Source organism: Castor canadensis, chromosome 2, assembly GCF_047511655.1.
Source record: "Castor canadensis chromosome 2, mCasCan1.hap1v2, whole genome shotgun sequence".
Lineage (NCBI taxonomy): Eukaryota > Metazoa > Chordata > Mammalia > Rodentia > Castoridae > Castor > Castor canadensis.
In genome coordinates, this window is record NC_133387.1 from 148,027,305 (window position 1) to 148,045,552 (window position 18,248).

Below are 18,248 nucleotides of genomic sequence, written 5' to 3' on the forward strand. Positions count from 1 at the left end.
AGGCCCTAGATTTAATCCTAAAAAAAAAAAAAAAAAGAAAAAGAGAAAATAAAAGAGAGAGAAAATGAGGCCCACTTAAAGACTACAAAATTTCTATCTCTGATATTCTGTGATTCTGAATTTACCCAAAAACAAAAAATGATTTTTAAAAACTCAATTCTAATAACAATACTAAAATTTCTAAGTTTCACACAATATAATCAGAGATACTCTACACCTCCCCTTTTAGGCTAATTTTTGTAGTGAACAACTAATAAATGCTTTAAAAAATTTTTTTTAAGGATTGAAGATTTGGCTTACACGGTAGAGCACCTACCTAGCAAGCGTGAAGTCCTGAGTTCAAAACCTAGTACTGTCAAAAAATAATAAATTTTTTAAAAAAGGAGTATATAGTAGCTAAGAAAAGCAATTTAGTTCTTGTAGAGAAAATTCTGATTCATTCAATGTAATTTTCTAATTAGTGGGGCATAAAAATATATTCAATGAGCAGAATGGCTACACTAACAAAAATGGTAACGCCATTCAATTTTAAAGTTGATTAAAATATAGCTAGGAGATGTAGCTTGGTGGTAAGGTGTTTGCCAAGCTATGGGCTTGATCCTGGGGTTGATCTAACTCAAAAAAGAAACAAATAAATAAGTCAATTAATGTACAAAATTTAATTAGAATATTTAGAGATTTTTTCTAGACATACTCTTAGAAACTTGAAGTTCTCATATAATTTGCAGAAAGATGAAATTACTTAGTTCACAACTCATTTATTTCATTCAACACATAGATACTGGATGCTTACTATATGCTAGACTTTGTTTTAGGTGCTAGGAATGCAAGCAAATAAAGCAAAGTTGTAATAAAATGACGTTACTGACCTCATGAAGCTTTATTCTAAGGAAGATGAACAATAAGCACAGATTTAAAGTGTTGTGGTAAAAGGGTATAGCAAAATAGGCAGATAAAGTGCCAAGAAAAGGGGTTGGTATTTTGATATGAGGTAACCTGATGGGCCTTCCTAACATTTGAGCCAAGAGAATAAAACATAACATGAATGCACTTAACACTACTGAACTGCACACTTAAAAATGTGCAGTTTACTGCTATTAGGTTTAGTTTGGGGATTTTGTTTTTGTTTGTGTATTCTGCAGTAACAGCGTTTAAACTCATGCCTTTGTACTTAATAGGCAAGTGCTCTATCACTTGGAATCATATCTCCAGCCCTTTTTTCCAGTAGTTATTTTTGAGAGAGGATCTCAAGGTTTTTTTTTGTTATTTTTTTTTTTCCTTTAATTCAGGCTGGCCTTAAACTGTGATCTTCCTGATCTCAGCTTCCCAAGTAGCTAGAATTACATATGTGAACTACCAGCATCCAGCTAAGTTTATATTTTTATTTTTGAAAAACAAGAGACAGCAGACAATGAGCAATCTACAGAAAAATGTATTACATGTAAAAAAAAGCCAGCAAGTGTAAAGTCCCTGAGACAAGAGCAAATTTTGTGGGGTGTTTGTTTTTGTTTTTGTGGTACTGGGGCTTGAACACAGGACCTTTACCTTGAGCCACTCCACCGGCCCAATTTTTTGTGATAGGGTTTTTCAAGATAGGGTCTCATGAACTATCTGCCAGGGCTGGCTTTGAACTGCGATCCTCCTGATCTCTCCTCCTGAGTAGGTAGGGTTACAAGCATGAGCCACCGGCGCCTGTCTAAATTTTGTGTTTTTGAAATGTCTTCTCACTAGAACAGAAACAAACAAGGGGGAAGAGACTAAGGGGGCACTAGAATATGCGTGAACATCTAAATCAAATAGATCTTAAGCAACTATAAAAGGACTTTGACTTTTTATTCACAATGGTAAACCACTAAACAGGTGTATTGTTTTTGCTGTCTTCCTTTTTTTAATGAGGTAAAATTCACAAAATCATCATTTTAACCATTTTAAAGTATACAATTTGCCACTGATGGTTTTGGTCAAGCTTCTGAACAAATCACTGACTGCTACATTAAGGAGAGACTGACTGAAGGGGGAAAAGAAAAGCAGGGAGAACCACTGGCATATGTGACAGTAACCAAAGAGAGTTGGATGTTGGCTTCTATCAACAAGGTAATAGCAGTGGAGCTGGTGATAAGTAGTTAAAATCTGCACAGTCTGAAGAAGAAGCTGACAAAGATTTGTGCAAGATTTCTTGTGCACAGGGTATGAAATAGAGGAATCAGGATGTTTCAAAGTTTCTGGCCTGAGCAACTAAAAATGGACCTTCCATTTACTGAGATGGGAAAGACTATGGTAAAGAGGTTAGAGGTGAGGAGAAGCAGAGGTTTGGTTTTGGACATTCCAAGTTTGAGATACAGACTAAACACTTAATTGGAGATGTCAAGCAGGCAGGTGGGATAAGGTGTCTGAAACTCAAGACAGAGAGGTCTGGGCTAGAGATAAAAATATAAATGTCATTCCAATGTCAAGGGTTATGAAAGCAACTACAAAGCATAAACACAGAAACTTCTTCTTCCGTAAGTATGCTGCCATTTCAGTTAGCATGTGATCTGTGGCCCTTAATGACGATTTTCTTCCTCTACCTTAAGTTCTTTATATGCATTAAATACGTCTAGAAAAAAAAAAAAAAAACAGCCTACAAGTCTTAAGAGTGAAAAACAAAACCATAAAGAGAAACTACTGTTAGCTCTAAACACAGACCTAGAGTTTCTCTTATCACTGTTTTATATATTACTCATGCAGAACAAAATGGGCATCAGGGAAGGTAACAGGAAGAACTCAAAGTATGCCAACTAGGCTAAGAATGTAGTTCAATGGTAGAACAGTTGCCTAGCATGGACAAAGCTCTGGTTTGAAACCCCAGAATCACGCACACACACACAAAAAGCCAACCTTAACTTATCCTTTCTGATGAAGTGTTCCCATGTAAACACTTTAACAATAGAGAAACAGATGTTACCTCACAATGGTACCTGACAATGGGTAAAAATAAAAGTACATTTAACCCAGAGTACAGAATAACATGTTCCTAATCTGAGACCAGTTGAAAATGACAGCTTCCCATCAGGAAAGCTTCCAGAAAACTGAAGTTTATCTATGTATCAAATATCCTTCAATCTGAATCATTATTGATTCTACTCCCTCCTTTAACATTTTCTTGATCAGGCTCATCCTTAGGCATGTATCACCTGGTTTATATATTCTTTTTTTATTTATTTTTTTTTTTGGTGGGACTGGATTTGAACTTGGGAGTTTTGCGCTTGAGCTTTGCGCTTGCAAAGCGCAAATCTCCATCGGAATACGTTATAATGATGTGATAACTCAAGGTTACGTTATTGTGTCATTGTTTCTACATAAAATAGCTCTCCTCTGCAGTTTATTCTGTCAACGTCATCATTCTCTTCTGTCACTTTATTTTACCTACCCAGAAAAGCATACCAAAAGTATTCTACTTTATCATCCTTAGTTGTAGGTGTCAGAAATTTGGCCTTCACAAAGCACACACTAAACTCAAATGGTATCTAATACTTATAAAGCCCAAAGGAAATTTGGACATCTCTACCTTAAAAACAAAAAATAAGCCAAAGCCAGGTGCTGGTGGCTCATGTCTGTAATCCTAGCTATCCAAGAGGCAGAGATCAGGAGGATGGTGGTTGGAAGCCATTCCAGGCAAACAGTTAACAAGATTCTATCTTGAAGATACTCAACACAAAAAAGGACTGGTGGGGTGGTTCAAGAGGTAGAGTGCTTGATTAGCAATTGCGAGGCCTGAGTTCAAATCCCAATATTGCCAAAAATTAAGAATATTTTTTAAAATGGCTATGATGGTGCATTCCTATAATGGCTATGATGGGGAGGTTAAGGCAGGAGGATCACAACTTTTTTTTTTTTTTAATCTTTTCTTTTTTGGTGCTGGGGATCAAACCCAGGGCCTCGTGCATGCTAAGCAAGTGCTGCACCACTTACCAAGCTACATCCCAGCCCCAGGAGAATCACAACTTCAAGGCCAGATCCTGTCTTTAAAAAAAAAAAAAAATACTGAAGAAAAAAGTTAAACAATATAAAAAAAAAGTGCTATCATTAAAACTAGTAGAAAAATAACCAGTAGGGTCTACGTAGGAAAAAATTAATTTAGCTTGGGGTGTTCTCCCTATTTACAACTTGAGAATAGTTTTATTATTTCTTATAATTTTTCTCAAAGTCACCAGTTTATTTACTAAAGATAATCTGCCTTAAGAAAAGTTTTCCTAGCTGGGCGATGGTGGCTCATGCCTGTAATCCTAGCCACTTGGGAGATTGAGATCAGGAAGGTCAAGGCTTAAAGCCAACCCAGGAAAATAGTTCTTGAGACCCATTTCCAAAACAACAACCAGAACAAAATGGACTAGCGGTGTGGCTCAAGTGGCAGAGCACCTGTTTTGCAAGCACAAAGCCCCAAGTTCAAACCCCAATCCCACCAAAGAAAGTAAATAAAAATAAAAAAGTAAAAAAAGAATATGTAAACCAGGTGATATATGCCTATAGTCCCAGCAACTTTGGGAAACTAAGGCAGTAGAATCCAGTTTGAAGTCAGCCTGCCTATATAGCAAGAACCCATAAGGAAAAAAAAAAAATGAATATATATGTTGGGGCTAGGGGGTGCAGCTTTAGTGGTAGAGCACATGCATAGCATGCATGAGACCCAGGGTTCAATCCCAGCATCCCCAACAAAGAAAGAATATATAAATTTATCTATGACAAAACTGAAATGGTATTGCATGTAATGTTCTGTAAAGTGTTTTTCTCCCTGTAATTACAAACATTTTCTCACATTTAAAAAGAAATTGCTAAGTCCAAAGCCCTGAGCTAAAAAAAAAAAATTGTTGGTGGTGGTGCACACCTGTAATAACACTGTAATCACAGGCTGAAGCAGGAGGATCCTAAATTTGAAGACAGTATGAGGTACAAACAAGCAAGCAAACAAACAAACATCTACAAAGAACCCAACTATGGAGCTGGGGCTGTAACTCAGTGGCAGAACACTTGCCTAGCATACATAAGACCCTGGGTTCAATCCCTAGCACCCATTTTTTTAAAGTAAAATACATATACATGTATGTATACTTTATAAGTGTATTTTTATAGAAAATACATAAAATGTCCTAAAAACAGTGGTAGACAAAGTATAAGTACCCCATTAATACTAACCACTATGATTATTTTCTATATCCCAAGAACAGGCAGCATCTTACTTCCGTGGAACCCTTCTAAGTAAAAGATTCCTGCTCAACCCTTCATTCTAAAACTTAGACTCTTCTGTTCCAATCTAAATTAGACAGAAAAATAGAGCAAAAAACAGTTCAAATTTCATTAACATCAGGGAGAAAAAAACAGAGCATAGCCCACTGATAGTGGGTCAATTACCATCTTTGAGTGAAATAGCAACATCACTTAACAAAGTAGATTCTACAGTCTTAGGGATGGTAGAAGAAAATCTGCAAAAATGTTTTGACATTGCAAATCTTCCTATTTACAGGAAAACTCAATTACAATAAATGAGAGGATGTGTAATGAATGAATAGCAAAAGCTGGCACATTTCCATTCTTCAAAAAAACATCACTTGAAATCATATCCAACAGATATTTCACTTGTCTAATTTCAAAATTAAGAACCAAGAGCATTTTCCCCAACATACAAGCGTATTCCTTTTTATTTGAGTCATCAACGGTACCTTAAGTATCATACTGTTGACCAAAGCTTTTTATGCCTAATCTATATTCACTCTGATCTCAAAGCACTAAATACCACTAACAAAACTTCTCCAGTAAAACAAAAGTAACCCTCCAGAAACTATCATGCCCTATATTTCAGCAACAGACTTAGTGTCTTTAATGCACTCTTGGATAAGCTGCTTCTACAATGTGACTTCAAACTTAAGCCAGTATCTATTCCCTCAGAGAGTCAAATCATCTTCTATAAGCAAATACCTACACTTCACAGTTACAAGTTAAAGTTCAAGATAGAAGGGTGTGTCTACAACTATAAGCATGTTTCAACACACCCACTTTTTGAGATAGGCTAGGCTCTAAAATATAAAAATAATAAAGCTAGCTGACTCAAATGAAAGTAGCTCTTTCATAAATTACGGACTAAATCAACCACATAGGGCACAAAACATGAATGATTAAAATCTACTGAATGTATCAAATTTTTACCACACACTTTTGAAATAAAATTTAAAAGTCAAAAATGGAATCATGTACATAATTTAAATTTCTATGCTGACTTGAAATTCTTTTTGTACAATTTCAAATAAATACAGACACAAGTACCAATAGTAACTGTGGATATCAACCTATCTACATTACTCTCCCACTCACACAAAAAGATCTGCCAGGGTGAAAGATAAGAAAGAGTAATAGGGGGTGAATATTTTTTTTTTAGTGGAATGAAGATTTGAACTCAGAGCTTCGTGCTTGCAAAGCAGGCACTATACTGCTTCAGCCATACCTCCAGGTTCACTTTGCTCATTTTGGAAACAGGGTCTTGTAAACTATTTGCCCGGGCTGGGCCTCAAACCATGATCCTCCCAATCTCAGCCTCCCAAGTAGCTAGGATTACCAGAGTGAGCCACAGTGCTCAGCTAGAGGGGGTGAATTTGATCAAAGTATCATCTGTGTATGGAAATATCGCAATGAAACCCTTTGTACAATTAGTATATGCTAATAAAGTTAAAACTTTTTAATCTTTAAAAAAGTTCCAGCCACCACTCTACTACATCTATTTACCCCACACTCTGTGTCTCCTCTAAACTCACACTCATTACCTTACCCTGCTCCAGTTTCTCCCCAAAACATCTGCTTCTGCCTCCTGGTTGAGAATCACTGCTCCAAAGCTTGCTCTACACCCAAAGAAAAAGGACTCCCCACATCAAGTGGTCTACTCTTCCTAAGGACCCTAGAAGAGTCTAGGTAAAAAACGAATTTAATAGGTTACCAGGAAGACTATAACCCTTCAATGAAAATTAAATCCTGATTTCAGAACCAATTTATAAGCATGCATGACTACCTAGCTCCAAAGGTGGCAGCATAACCTAACCCTTATCTAATAATACACTGCACTAATGGTGGGGAACTTTTTAATTTACTATAAGAATATTCCAATTTTAACAAAAATCATTATGAAATTTAGTTTCATATGAGACTATTTCTCCAATACAGGTGACAAACAGTACTTTCAATGCTGCTTCACTAAGAATACAACCTCTTTTAAATGAAAATGGCTAAATAACATGTTCTCCCAAGTCCAGTTTACTTAACAAGCAACATATTTAACAATTCTGTGGTTTTAGTAAAACATATTTATTATAAATCTTGACATGAGCAAGACACTCTGCTGGATTCTAAAACACACAGACTGGGCTAGAAGTATGGCACAGTCCTAGCAAGCACAAGGTCCTGAGTTCAAAACACAGTACTGCCAAAAAAAAGTTAAAATAAAAAAAACACACAGACTAACCATTCTAGTAAAGACACAAATCAGTTAATTAACTATAAAGCAGACTGAAGTCAAAGCATTAGAACTTATGAGATAAAAAAATATATATAGTACCAACAGGAGTGACAGGATTTCACTTTTTACCACTTATAAATACCTGTGTCTGCTTTGCATGCACACTTCAATTAACACATCATTTTTCTTAAAGGATGCAAATTGACTAAATAGGAGGGAAGAAGGGATATGAAAGAGTAATAAGAGGGGATAAATTTGATCAAAGTACTTTATACGCATGTATGGAAATGTCACAATGAATAATCATTTAAAAATAGTATAGGCAGTCGCTGTCCCTGAGGTGGCCACCAGGGCGAGACAAGAGGATCCAGTGCAGCGGGAGATTCACCAGGACTGGGCGACCCAGGAGTACAGTAAGGTCATTACCAGCAGCATCAAGAAAACCATGGATGGCCAGGGGTCAGTGGCTCACACCTGTAATCCTAGCTACTAAGGAGGCACAGATCAGAAGGATCACAATTGGAAGCCAGCCTGGGCAAACAGTTCTTGAGATGCTATCTCAAAAACACCCTTCACAAAAAAAAGGGCTGATGGAGTAGCTCAGGGTGAAGACCCTGAGTTCAAACCCCAATACTGCCAAAAAAAAAAGAGAGAGAGAGAAAGAAAATCAAGGACTTTCTCAACTCTGTCAGATATGTCATCGAAACACTAAATGAGAAACTGACAGCCCTTGAGCAGAATAGAGTACATTTAAGCCTGGGTGACAAAAGGTAAGATGCTCACCTAGAAAGGGACCATGCTGCTGCTGGGAAGATGCTGTACAGAACACAGGCCACATGAGAAAAGCAGCAGCCTTCTGCTCCTCTTTCTCTCCTTAAAGAGCAACAGGGCTTTTCCTTGTTTCTCTTTTTTCCAAAGTGTGGCTTTTGGGCTCTGCCATGTATATCTGCAAGTGTGATTTTGGCACAGGGGGAGAAGTCCACGGGAACTCTTGGACACATCACTAAGTGTCTGACCTTTTCAGTAACACTTTATGGAACTACTTGTCAATGTATTTGAGCTGTTCAAAACCAAGAGCGTGGGACTCTTTGTTAAGGTCCTCCCTACTTCTCACTCTCCTCTCTGTTTTTCCTTACAGCTCTCATTGCCTCTGCATTGATTCTGTCAACAGTCTTTGTCTCCTCTCCACCTGTGGTGGGAGGTGGGTGAAAGTCCTGATTAAGATACTCACTTCCTGGCAATGTGGCTGCCAGAGATGTCCTTGTTAACCCACCAGTTTCTTGTTTTGAGAAGGTCAAGGCCAGGCCCCTATTTGGCTTGAAGGGACATTTTCAGAGTTTTCTTTCTGACACTTGGGATGTCTATGCTTCTCATATTTCCCTAATAAACTCAACTTTAAAAAATAAATCAAAAATAGTATAAATACTATGATGTAAATTCATAATAGGCATTTTAAAAGGCTAAAAAATTAATACTAAAAAGTAATAAAGCCACATGTGGTGGACCATGCCTGTATCCCAGCACTCAGAAGTCTGAGGCAGGAGAATTACAAGTTCAAGGCCAGCCTGGGCTACACAGTGAGATCCTGACTCAATAAAACAAAAATGAAGTGCTAACACAGTGTTGGATGAGGAACTACAGAACTTTTCAACTTCTATTTTCTAATGTTTACTAATGATGACCTGGTATTTCAGTACTAAATACAGACTTTATCTTTATCTTGTAACTAATAGATCCTAAACGAAAGTAGACCTGGATACAATTTAATTTAAATAACATTTATATAGCATTTTAAAGTCTCTGTAACACTTACAAACTATCCCATTTAATAATTATGAAAAAAGTAGTAAATTAGTAACTCATCAATTCCTAAATACAGGATCCTGTCTATATTCTTTTGAAAGCTAAATCCAAAGTTCAAATATTTGTGTGTGTGTGTGTATGTGTGTGTGTGTGTGTGTGTGTGTGTCTTGCTATCATCAATGGAAGAAAAGATTAATAGAAAAAAACTTTGCTCCACAAAGTGTACATGCCCATTTGCCTAAAATACAAAAATCACATCATTTCCCCAACTTGTCTCTGTAATAGGAAGTTCACAATTCACATTTAATCAAGAACCAAGCATAGTCCAACTGGAGCCCGATTCCAACTAAGTTTAAAAAAACCCAACTAGTTAGTGTTTTCTCCCTTTCACTCCAAATTCACTAAACTTCTATTATGCAGCTATACAGAGCAGTGCTTCCCAAATAACTAGCCATAAATTATTGAAGGTCTATACAAAGTTTTAAACAGTCTCTAAGTATGAGCATGCAAGTAGGATAAAATCCCAGACTCTGACATGCATCCCAACTCATAACCTTCTATCTAGACTCAACATCTTAGGCATTTTCAACTTCAAAGACTAAGCTCTTCAAAGTTTTATGAACCACGCTCTCTCCAATGTAAAAACCTCTAAGATCTAAATTCAACACAGTGAGCTCTCAATAAATTTTGTAAGCCTCAAATTAAACATATGCCAAGTTTTACCAGTTTTTCTTTCATGCTATTTCTTTTTCTGTCTTTATTTCTACAATAACTGTTCTAATCCAAGGTTCAATCACCAAAATTAAGCAGCTAATTTATTCCTTACTGTATCATATGCCAACTCCTCAATGTAAACACTAACCAACATTCCATAACATTCTACCACATAGTAATCATGGCCAGAAACCTAAATAAAAAGACCCAGTTGCAGTGGCCCATCAGTATTTCTCCTTATTTCCTGTCATGTACAATTCATGCTGGGCAAGAAAATCTGCAAGTATCTTACCCCTTTTCCCTCAAAATCCTGGCCCTGGAGCTTAATGGATTCTCATTTGTCTGCAACTACACTATGGAACTGAAACTTTTTTTATGTCTTGGCATTTCATCTACTCTGATAAATCCAGTATATTTTACTTTTTTTCTCAAAATTGTAGCTTTATGACTCCTACCAAATAATCTCTGAAGTCTAAACAGCAATGGTCTCACTAAACAGAATGAATTCACTCAGTAGCAAAGGAAGAGTACATTCCCTGAGCCTGTTCTCCATATTGCTGGTTTGCTACCACCTACCTACCATAGTCAGAACTATGTCCATGAGTACTAAGACAAGGCCTTCACACTGTAGGAAAGCAATGTTGCTGCCCTTGTAGGAATCCACCTGATGGGATTATCAGTTTTCCACTTATCCTTAATATTGTTTCCTTTTCCCTAGTATAAAAATTGACAGCTGGATTAGTGAGAATTAACATTGCTAGTTTTTTATTTCTGAATAAGCAGACTTTGTAAGAGTTGCTTGGAAGAATTATTAACAACCATTAAATAAATCAATTCCTCCTTCAAGAAAAAACCTAGCTTTTTACCTAAGTTTGTCGCATAGTTGACCATGTAAAAAGAAGAGCAAATGTGAATCAATTCCTACAATTTAGAGTGTGCGCTCTGTGATTTTAAGCTTGAGGCTCAAATTTGAAACCACAATGAGTTTCTCTGCCCACAGCCTTTCCCATTCACAATTTATCTCCCCCAATTAGAGTTCACATGAGCCTCTCGCTGAAACTGTCAGTAACTATGGCCAATGACTGCCCTTACCATACTTCCCCAATACTCTCCACATGGAAACTACACTGTTTCTACTTGAGTGTATTTTAAGCGAAGCTTCCAAAAATATATCCTTACATGGTGACACATGCGTGTACTTAAGTCCACAAGTTTGAGACCAGTCCAGGCAATATAGTGAGACCCTGTCTTAAAAAAACAAGCAAAATTTTTCTAGGCATTAATATAATTATAAGACCAGTGGAAGAGCCTAAGGCCCTGGGTTCAATCCCTGGCACCAAAAACAGGTAAGAAACCGTAATATAAATTTAAAAAAAAAAATCAAAACTAGAGCATACTGTTATCATAACACAGGTACTTATTGCAAACTAAAAATAAAACATACGCAGAATCAGGAACTTCTGTATTTTTTACAGTTTGCTTTAAGTAAAGAGAATACTTTTTCTTAATTTCTAATTTACTTTTCTATAAGGAATTGGACACTTTAGAGTATGTTTAATACCAATAACCTAGTACATTAGTTTAAATCCAGAGTTCTCATGATTCAGATCTAGAACAAGATCCACCTGCAACTAAATGAGTTTATACTCCATTTGCTATGTCTTCCACATTATTCATCCATTTTTTAAACTCTCCATTCTGCCCTGCCTCACTTTCACTAGCAAACACATTAGTACATCATCATCCCAATTGTTCAGAAAGTAAATAAAACAACCTCAACACTAAACTCTACAAAGAAAAAAATGCATTCAAAAAAAAAAGAGGCTAAAAAACTCAGAAATTTACTCCACTTTGCATGCAAGTGTGTCAAGTATGATTAGTTTTCCCTCAGAAAAAAATATTAGAAACTAATGAGGTGACATCTTCAGATGTCATCTTCTGAAGATGTCATCTTCAGAAAGCCAGAAAATGTGACCAAGAAGTTAAGAATATTGCTAAAGCTATATACAAAACTAAAAAAAGCACAACTGGAATAAATTTAGAAAAGAAAAATGATAACTACCATGCCGTACCAATAGTTTCTAGGAAAATAAAAAACAGAAATGACAATATAGCCCCCCAAAATAAGTTTTTTCATACTAAACCTCCTTCAAGAAAAGAGTAAATTCAATCTGTTTTAAGACAGTAAACATTCAATTTTAGAAAATGTTTTAGAAAAAAATTTCTATCAAAAACAGGCAAAATTTGAAGTCTTTTCCCAGAGACTTGTCATGCACTTCTCCTATCTGAACCTGTCCACTCCAAACAATGCTAGAAAAATATGGCTTACTAATGGAACTTATTGTCCTGTTTCATTTTCTTAATTTCAAAAGCAGAGTTCAAGCCAGGTACCACTGGTTCATGCCTGTAATCCTAGCTACTCAGATGGCAGAGATGGGGGGGATAATCGTTCAAAGCCAGGTGGGGTAAACAGTTCATGAGACCCAATCTCAAAAATACCCAATGCAAAAAAAAAAAAAAAAAAAGGGGCTGGTGGAGTGGCTCAAGCGGTAGAGCACCTGCCTAGCAAGTGTGAAGCCCTGAGTTCAAACCCCATTACTGCCAAAAAAAAAAAATTTAAAAAACAGAATTTTTGTTTTTATCCCAAAGGAAAAAAGGCTAAGTTGGTTTTTATTACATGGCTATCAACTAATTTTTTCTGTGGTTCCCATCTCACAAAAAAGAAAATGGTTTATTTGCTCACTGAGATAGAGATATGGTGAGATTATAACCACTCTTTCTTAAAGATCTTCAAACTTTTTCTACAGATTGAGGATCCTTTATCCATAATATTTGGGACCTGAAGTTTTCAGATTTTGGAATATCTGCACAGACTCTAAGGTGAATATCCCTTACCTGAAAACCTGAAACCCAAATTGTCTGAATTTCCAGATTATGGAAGTTCAATATGTATAATGAAAATGTGAAGATCAATAGCACAGCACTAGCTTGATCAATAGCACTTGCCTAGCATGTGAAAGACCCTCACCACCACACACACACACACACACACACACACACACACACACACACACACACACACATTCTAATAACCTTGTGCTGGATGAAAGTATTATATATGCTATGGTTTTCATTAACCAAATTTTTAAAAGTTGATGCCATCTATGCAAAATGAGGCAGATGCAAACAACATTCCCACAGAACCCAGGCTGGTAACAAAAATAACCAGAGCAGGCCACACACCAATATCAGCAGGAATGATGGAGACTACAGTGACTACTCAACACCTGTCCACTTTAAAGAGGTCAGTTACTGCCAGGCTCAAGTCTGTAATCCTAGCTACCAGGAGCAGAGATCAGGAGAATCAACATTAGGGACCAGACCAGTGCTGTCTCCCCCAATGGCTGGATGTGGTGGCACGTGCCTGTCATCCTGCTACACAGGGAAGCACAATAGGAGGATCGAGGTCCAGACTGGCACTAGCAAAAAGCGAGACCCTATCTCAAAAATACGCAACCCAAAAGGGCTAGTGGAATGGCTCCAGTAGTAGAGTGCCTGCCTAGCAAGCTTGAGGCCCTGAGTTCAAACCCTAGTATCATCAAAATAAATAAATAAAAATTTAGGCTTTGAAATTTCACTTAGCCGTGGATGAGGCTAAAAAAATTATCTGTCAGGCCTCCATTTGTTCAATTGTAAATAATCACCTCTGTCTATAAATACAGAAACGTGAAACTCCTAACACTGTTATCAGATGTACAATACTTATAAGAGAAGTGTCTCTTAAACCCCCTGCCCACTCAACTCTTCAGGTCCTCAGAAAAGTTTAAGAGGTAAGATAATGTATATCTGCAAAGGTCTTAAACAAGTTACTGAAATCAGCAGTAAAGACCAGGCACCATTGGCTCAAGCCTGTAAACCTAGCTACTTGGGAGGCTGAGATCAGGAGGATGGAGGCTTTGAGGGCAGACCAGGCATGGTTCAAGAGACCACATCTCCAAAATAATCAGAGCAAAAATGGAGTGGAGGTGTGCCTCAAGGGGTAGAGCACTTGCTTTGCAAGTTTGAAGTGCTCTGAGTTCAGACCCCAGGAACACACACACACACACACACACACACTCAGCAGTGCTTGCCATGCCCCAATTCCCTCAGCCCCTGCCAACAGAAATCCTGTACATAAACAGAGAAGATACTGTTAATGTAGGAAATGGCTTGAAATGGGTCTTATTAAGGCCTCTCAATCTCTAGTTAAAACGATAGAAAGAACTCCTTGAAGGCAAGGACTGTTAGGCAGTCTCTTAATCTCAGAGATTCTTATTTGCTGTTAGAAGTTAGGGGAAAAGTCTCAGTTTAAGATTTAATACTTTTTGGCTAAACTTCCAGAAAGCTTATTTCTATAGTGTTTACCAGAATTTTAAATATAAAAAACATGTCACACTCCAATATTCTTTTCATACATGACTTCAGCAAAACATATTGTAGAATCTATTGATACAACTAAAATACCTTTTGACTTCTCAATCACACTAAGCAATTTTAAAAATTAAATAAGACATTAATGCCCCCACATTTCTGTATTAAAATGTAACATTCAGCTCTACCAAGAGGTGGGTACCTCTAGTCCCAACTACTAGAAAGAGAGGAGGATAATTTGAGACTAGGAAGGGCTGGGAATGTAGCTCAGTGGTAGAGTGCTTGCCTGGAATGAGCAAGACTAATGGTTTGATCCCCAGCACTACAAGAAAACAAAATAAACAACAACAGCAAAACACTTGAGCTCTAGGAGCTCAAGAGCAGTCTGGAAAAATGGCTAGACCTACTCTCAAAAAGAAATATGCACACATACAGGAAAAATTCCTTCACCTTTAGCCAATCAGAGTATTTCCAATGAATTTCTAACACAGTTACCAATAATAAAGAAAAGCAATTTGTGTATATACTTAAGCACATGTACATGTAGACACTTTGCAAACTCTAGAAATGTTATGGTATCTTCTTACAAATATAACAGAGGATGTGACTTGTGCTAGAATGGACATAGTTAGGAAAGTTGTTTGTTTTAGAATTCTAAATACTTTCTTTCTCCTTTGCAGCTTCCCATCCCAGACATACATACAGTAAGAAAAAATTCACACAAACTAACAGAGTTGATTAAGTACCAGAAAAATGATTTATACTTCAAAGTAAAATCTGTATTTCTACAACTTCTCGTATCTTGCATAAAACATTCATCTCGTAGGCTAAGACCACTATATATTCAACAAGAATGTACGTTAGTCTGCAAACCATCATATAAACTTAAACATATTTGGCTTGGATTAACAGACAAAAATAGTATATAGTACAATAAAATTGCAAATACATCCATGTCCTCGAAATTTTAAGAGCATGGGGCATAGCTCAAGTGCTTGCCTAGCAAGTTCAAGGCCCTGAGTTCACACAACCCCCCACCCTTCCACCCCGCCACCACCAAAAATAAAAATACAATCTTGATGCTGATTTTAAAATGAAAATTTTCTCTTGTATTTTTTGAAAAAGTTCTGCTTAACAAAAACATCAAAAATTGACATTTTAACCAATGTTTAATGCAATAAAGGACATTGGCATTCTGAGTTTAGAAAATTTCTGTATAAGGATCTTAACCCACACATTATCCTGTTAATTTACTCTTTTTCAAACATCAAACTACTTCAGTTTCCGTTTCTGTTTTCATCCTTTAATAAAGAGCATTTATATATAACTACGCATCAGTCATTTAAAGTTTCTCCTGTGTTTGGCTTACTCTTTATTATCTTATAGAGAACAGGGTCTAAACCGTGACTATAATCACACAAAGTGAAAACAGCCAGACAAGTACTGGAAAGCCTCATTTGTAACAGAAATACAAATGTTAAAAGGAAAGGGCCCTTACAGAGGGTCTCCAACCTTGATCCTTTTAAAACTAAACATCTATGAGCAGCTCTTAATCTAAAATGTGTATCTAACAAGTTTACACTACAAACTAAAACAGAAGTCTGCCTACACAGTACCACCCTCAGACTAAGTTGAACACAGGACAGAAATATGCTTGGCCCAGCAGTACAAGTCAAAGGGACAAAGGAAAGAACAGGAACAATGCGCTACTTGAACTATTCAGATTATTTTGCAAATGACCAAATTAGGCTACGTACTGCCACTCATCCAAAGCATTCCTCAAAAATGTTCAATTCAATGCTTTTAAGCACACTCTTAGATTTTTTAGTATACTTTGGGGCAAGTCAAAAAGCTTAAGGAAAGTATTGTGCACAAGAACCAAATAATGCAACTAGTCTCAGGACACAGTGGAAATAAAAATCGTCTTCAAAACTCGAGTCACAGAGAAATTATACAGTTGGAGCAAGTCTAACTCCAATTTGCATGGGGGAGGAAGGGCATTGCCTAGACAACCCACGGACTACACTGTAGGTGTACTTCACTTGAGAGTTGAAGAACACTGCAAGTTGGGTCACCCAGGGTCCGTTCTTCTACTCTGGAGACCCAAAGCAGCCAAGAGATCAAAGAACATTCAGAACCGGCCCTTCTCCCTCGGGCGACAGAAAGTGTTCACGGAACACAAGCACACCCTCCAGCGCTCCGTCCCATCACCGGGACGCTCAGGCCCCGGCAGTGAGGAGCTGGAACCACTGTGGTGGGACAACAGGAGCGACTGCCAGCCCCTCCCGGGCAGCCCCACTGCAGATCGGGACCGTCTGGACCGCCACGCTCCGTAAAGAACAACACTCGAGCCGGGCCGCAGACATCACAACTTCCACGAGTCTGCGCGGCGGAGCGGGCTCAAGAATCGGGGCTGGGGGCTGGGGGTTGGGGAGGAAGGTGAGCGAGCGAGCGCCGAGCAAGGGCGGCCAGCACCGCCAGTCCGCGACAGCAGCCTGCGCCCGCGCCCGCCGAGCCGGCAGGAAGGATGCGCCGCCGGCCTGGGCTCCCGCCCGGAGACCCCAAGCTCCCGACTTCGCTCCTCCGGGAGGCGACTCCCGCCTCTCGTGCCACCGGGAAGGGGGGGCGGGGAAGGCCTCGCCGGAGGCTCAGAGCCTCCTCTGCCCGCCACCGAAGGGAACGCGGTCGCCGCGCGGGGGACAATAGCGAGTGGGAAGAGCGGCGCGCCCGAGTGGCGCCGCCGGCCGGTCGGGCTGACTGTCGCGCCCGCCGTGCGGCGCCGCGCGCCTGAGCTCCGCTCGGCCCGGCCACCGCTCTGCCGCGAGGTCCGCGGTATCACTCGGGGTCGTGCCTCACCTCCCAGCCCCGCCGCCCAGGACAGGAGCAGAATTAACACTCTTAGGAACACCATCTTCCGTTGCCGCCGCCGCCTCCTCACGGGTTAACAGCAGCACATCGATCCGGTGGGAGCAGAAGGGGCTTGGTCCGGAGCCTCCGCGGGAAGCCGGGACCTCCCCCGGCAGGAGAAACGGCGAAGCACCTCCCTCTCGCTCCACTTCAGGGGCCAGCAACACTCCCAGCTCCACCAAAACAGGGATCTCCCTCCCCCTCGTTCGTTTCCTTCCTCCCTTCCCCGCTTCCCTTCCCTCGCTCCTTGCCTCTTCTCTTCCCCCTCCCCGGAGCCCCAGCCCTCCGCCTCCTTCCTCACCACGTGATGCGCGGGCACCCAACAAGCAAGCAGAGCCGCGCCCCTAAGTCTCGCCCTCCCCCTCCCCGAGGCGTCCCAAGGGCGCGCGCATGCGCACGAGGACGGGTTCCCGGGCTGCCATGCCCGCCGCCGCTTCCTGTCCGCCGGTGGAGAGCTGGGATTGGGCTTCGGGGGCGGGGCGGGGCGGGGCTTGCCCTGGTCCCGCCCCCGGGCGGGAGCGTTCCTTGAGGTGCGAAGGCTCCCATCGGTTTGACGGCTGCACGGGATTGTCCCTTGGCTAAATCGCGAGCGCGAGGCTGCAAGGGGGACCGCTTCCACTTCTTAACTTCGCCAGAAACAGAGGTTTTTGTTTTTTCTTGTCCTGCCTCTCGTAACGCACAACAGCTACCAAGTTAACAAACCCAGTCCAAGCCAGCGGTAATTATAGCGGCGACAGTGATGGTAACGTAAATGTAAAGATCCTTCAAACAGCAGAAAAGAAAGACACCGTGCACCATGCACATTTCCCTGAGTTTGCTGTCACAAACTAGGCCTTAGCCATTGTAAAAGCTACACGGTCCTTTTTACAACATTGTTAAACCTCCAGTCCAGAAAATGTACCCTTGAAAACTCTGCCCGTCTGTGAAGAGAACCTCC

At 39.6% G+C, this 18,248-nt stretch overlaps 1 protein-coding gene across 2 annotated transcripts in view; it reads right to left on the reverse strand.

The window, feature by feature from the left end:
- The window catches only part of Adam10 (ADAM metallopeptidase domain 10), a 141,773-nt gene extending 124,214 nt beyond the window's left edge, over positions 1-17,559 (reverse strand). Inside the window, exon 1 of one of the 2 annotated variants that reach the window (XM_020168723.2) lies at positions 17,261-17,558. In XM_020168723.2, the coding sequence (XP_020024312.2) occupies positions 17,261-17,315 (55 nt within the window). In that variant the 5' untranslated portion in view covers positions 17,316-17,558. Of the gene's footprint in view, positions 1-17,260 lie in introns of both variants that reach the window. The other variant, XM_074066064.1, reaches the window with a different exon arrangement.
- Positions 17,560-18,248: the final 689 nt, after the last annotated feature.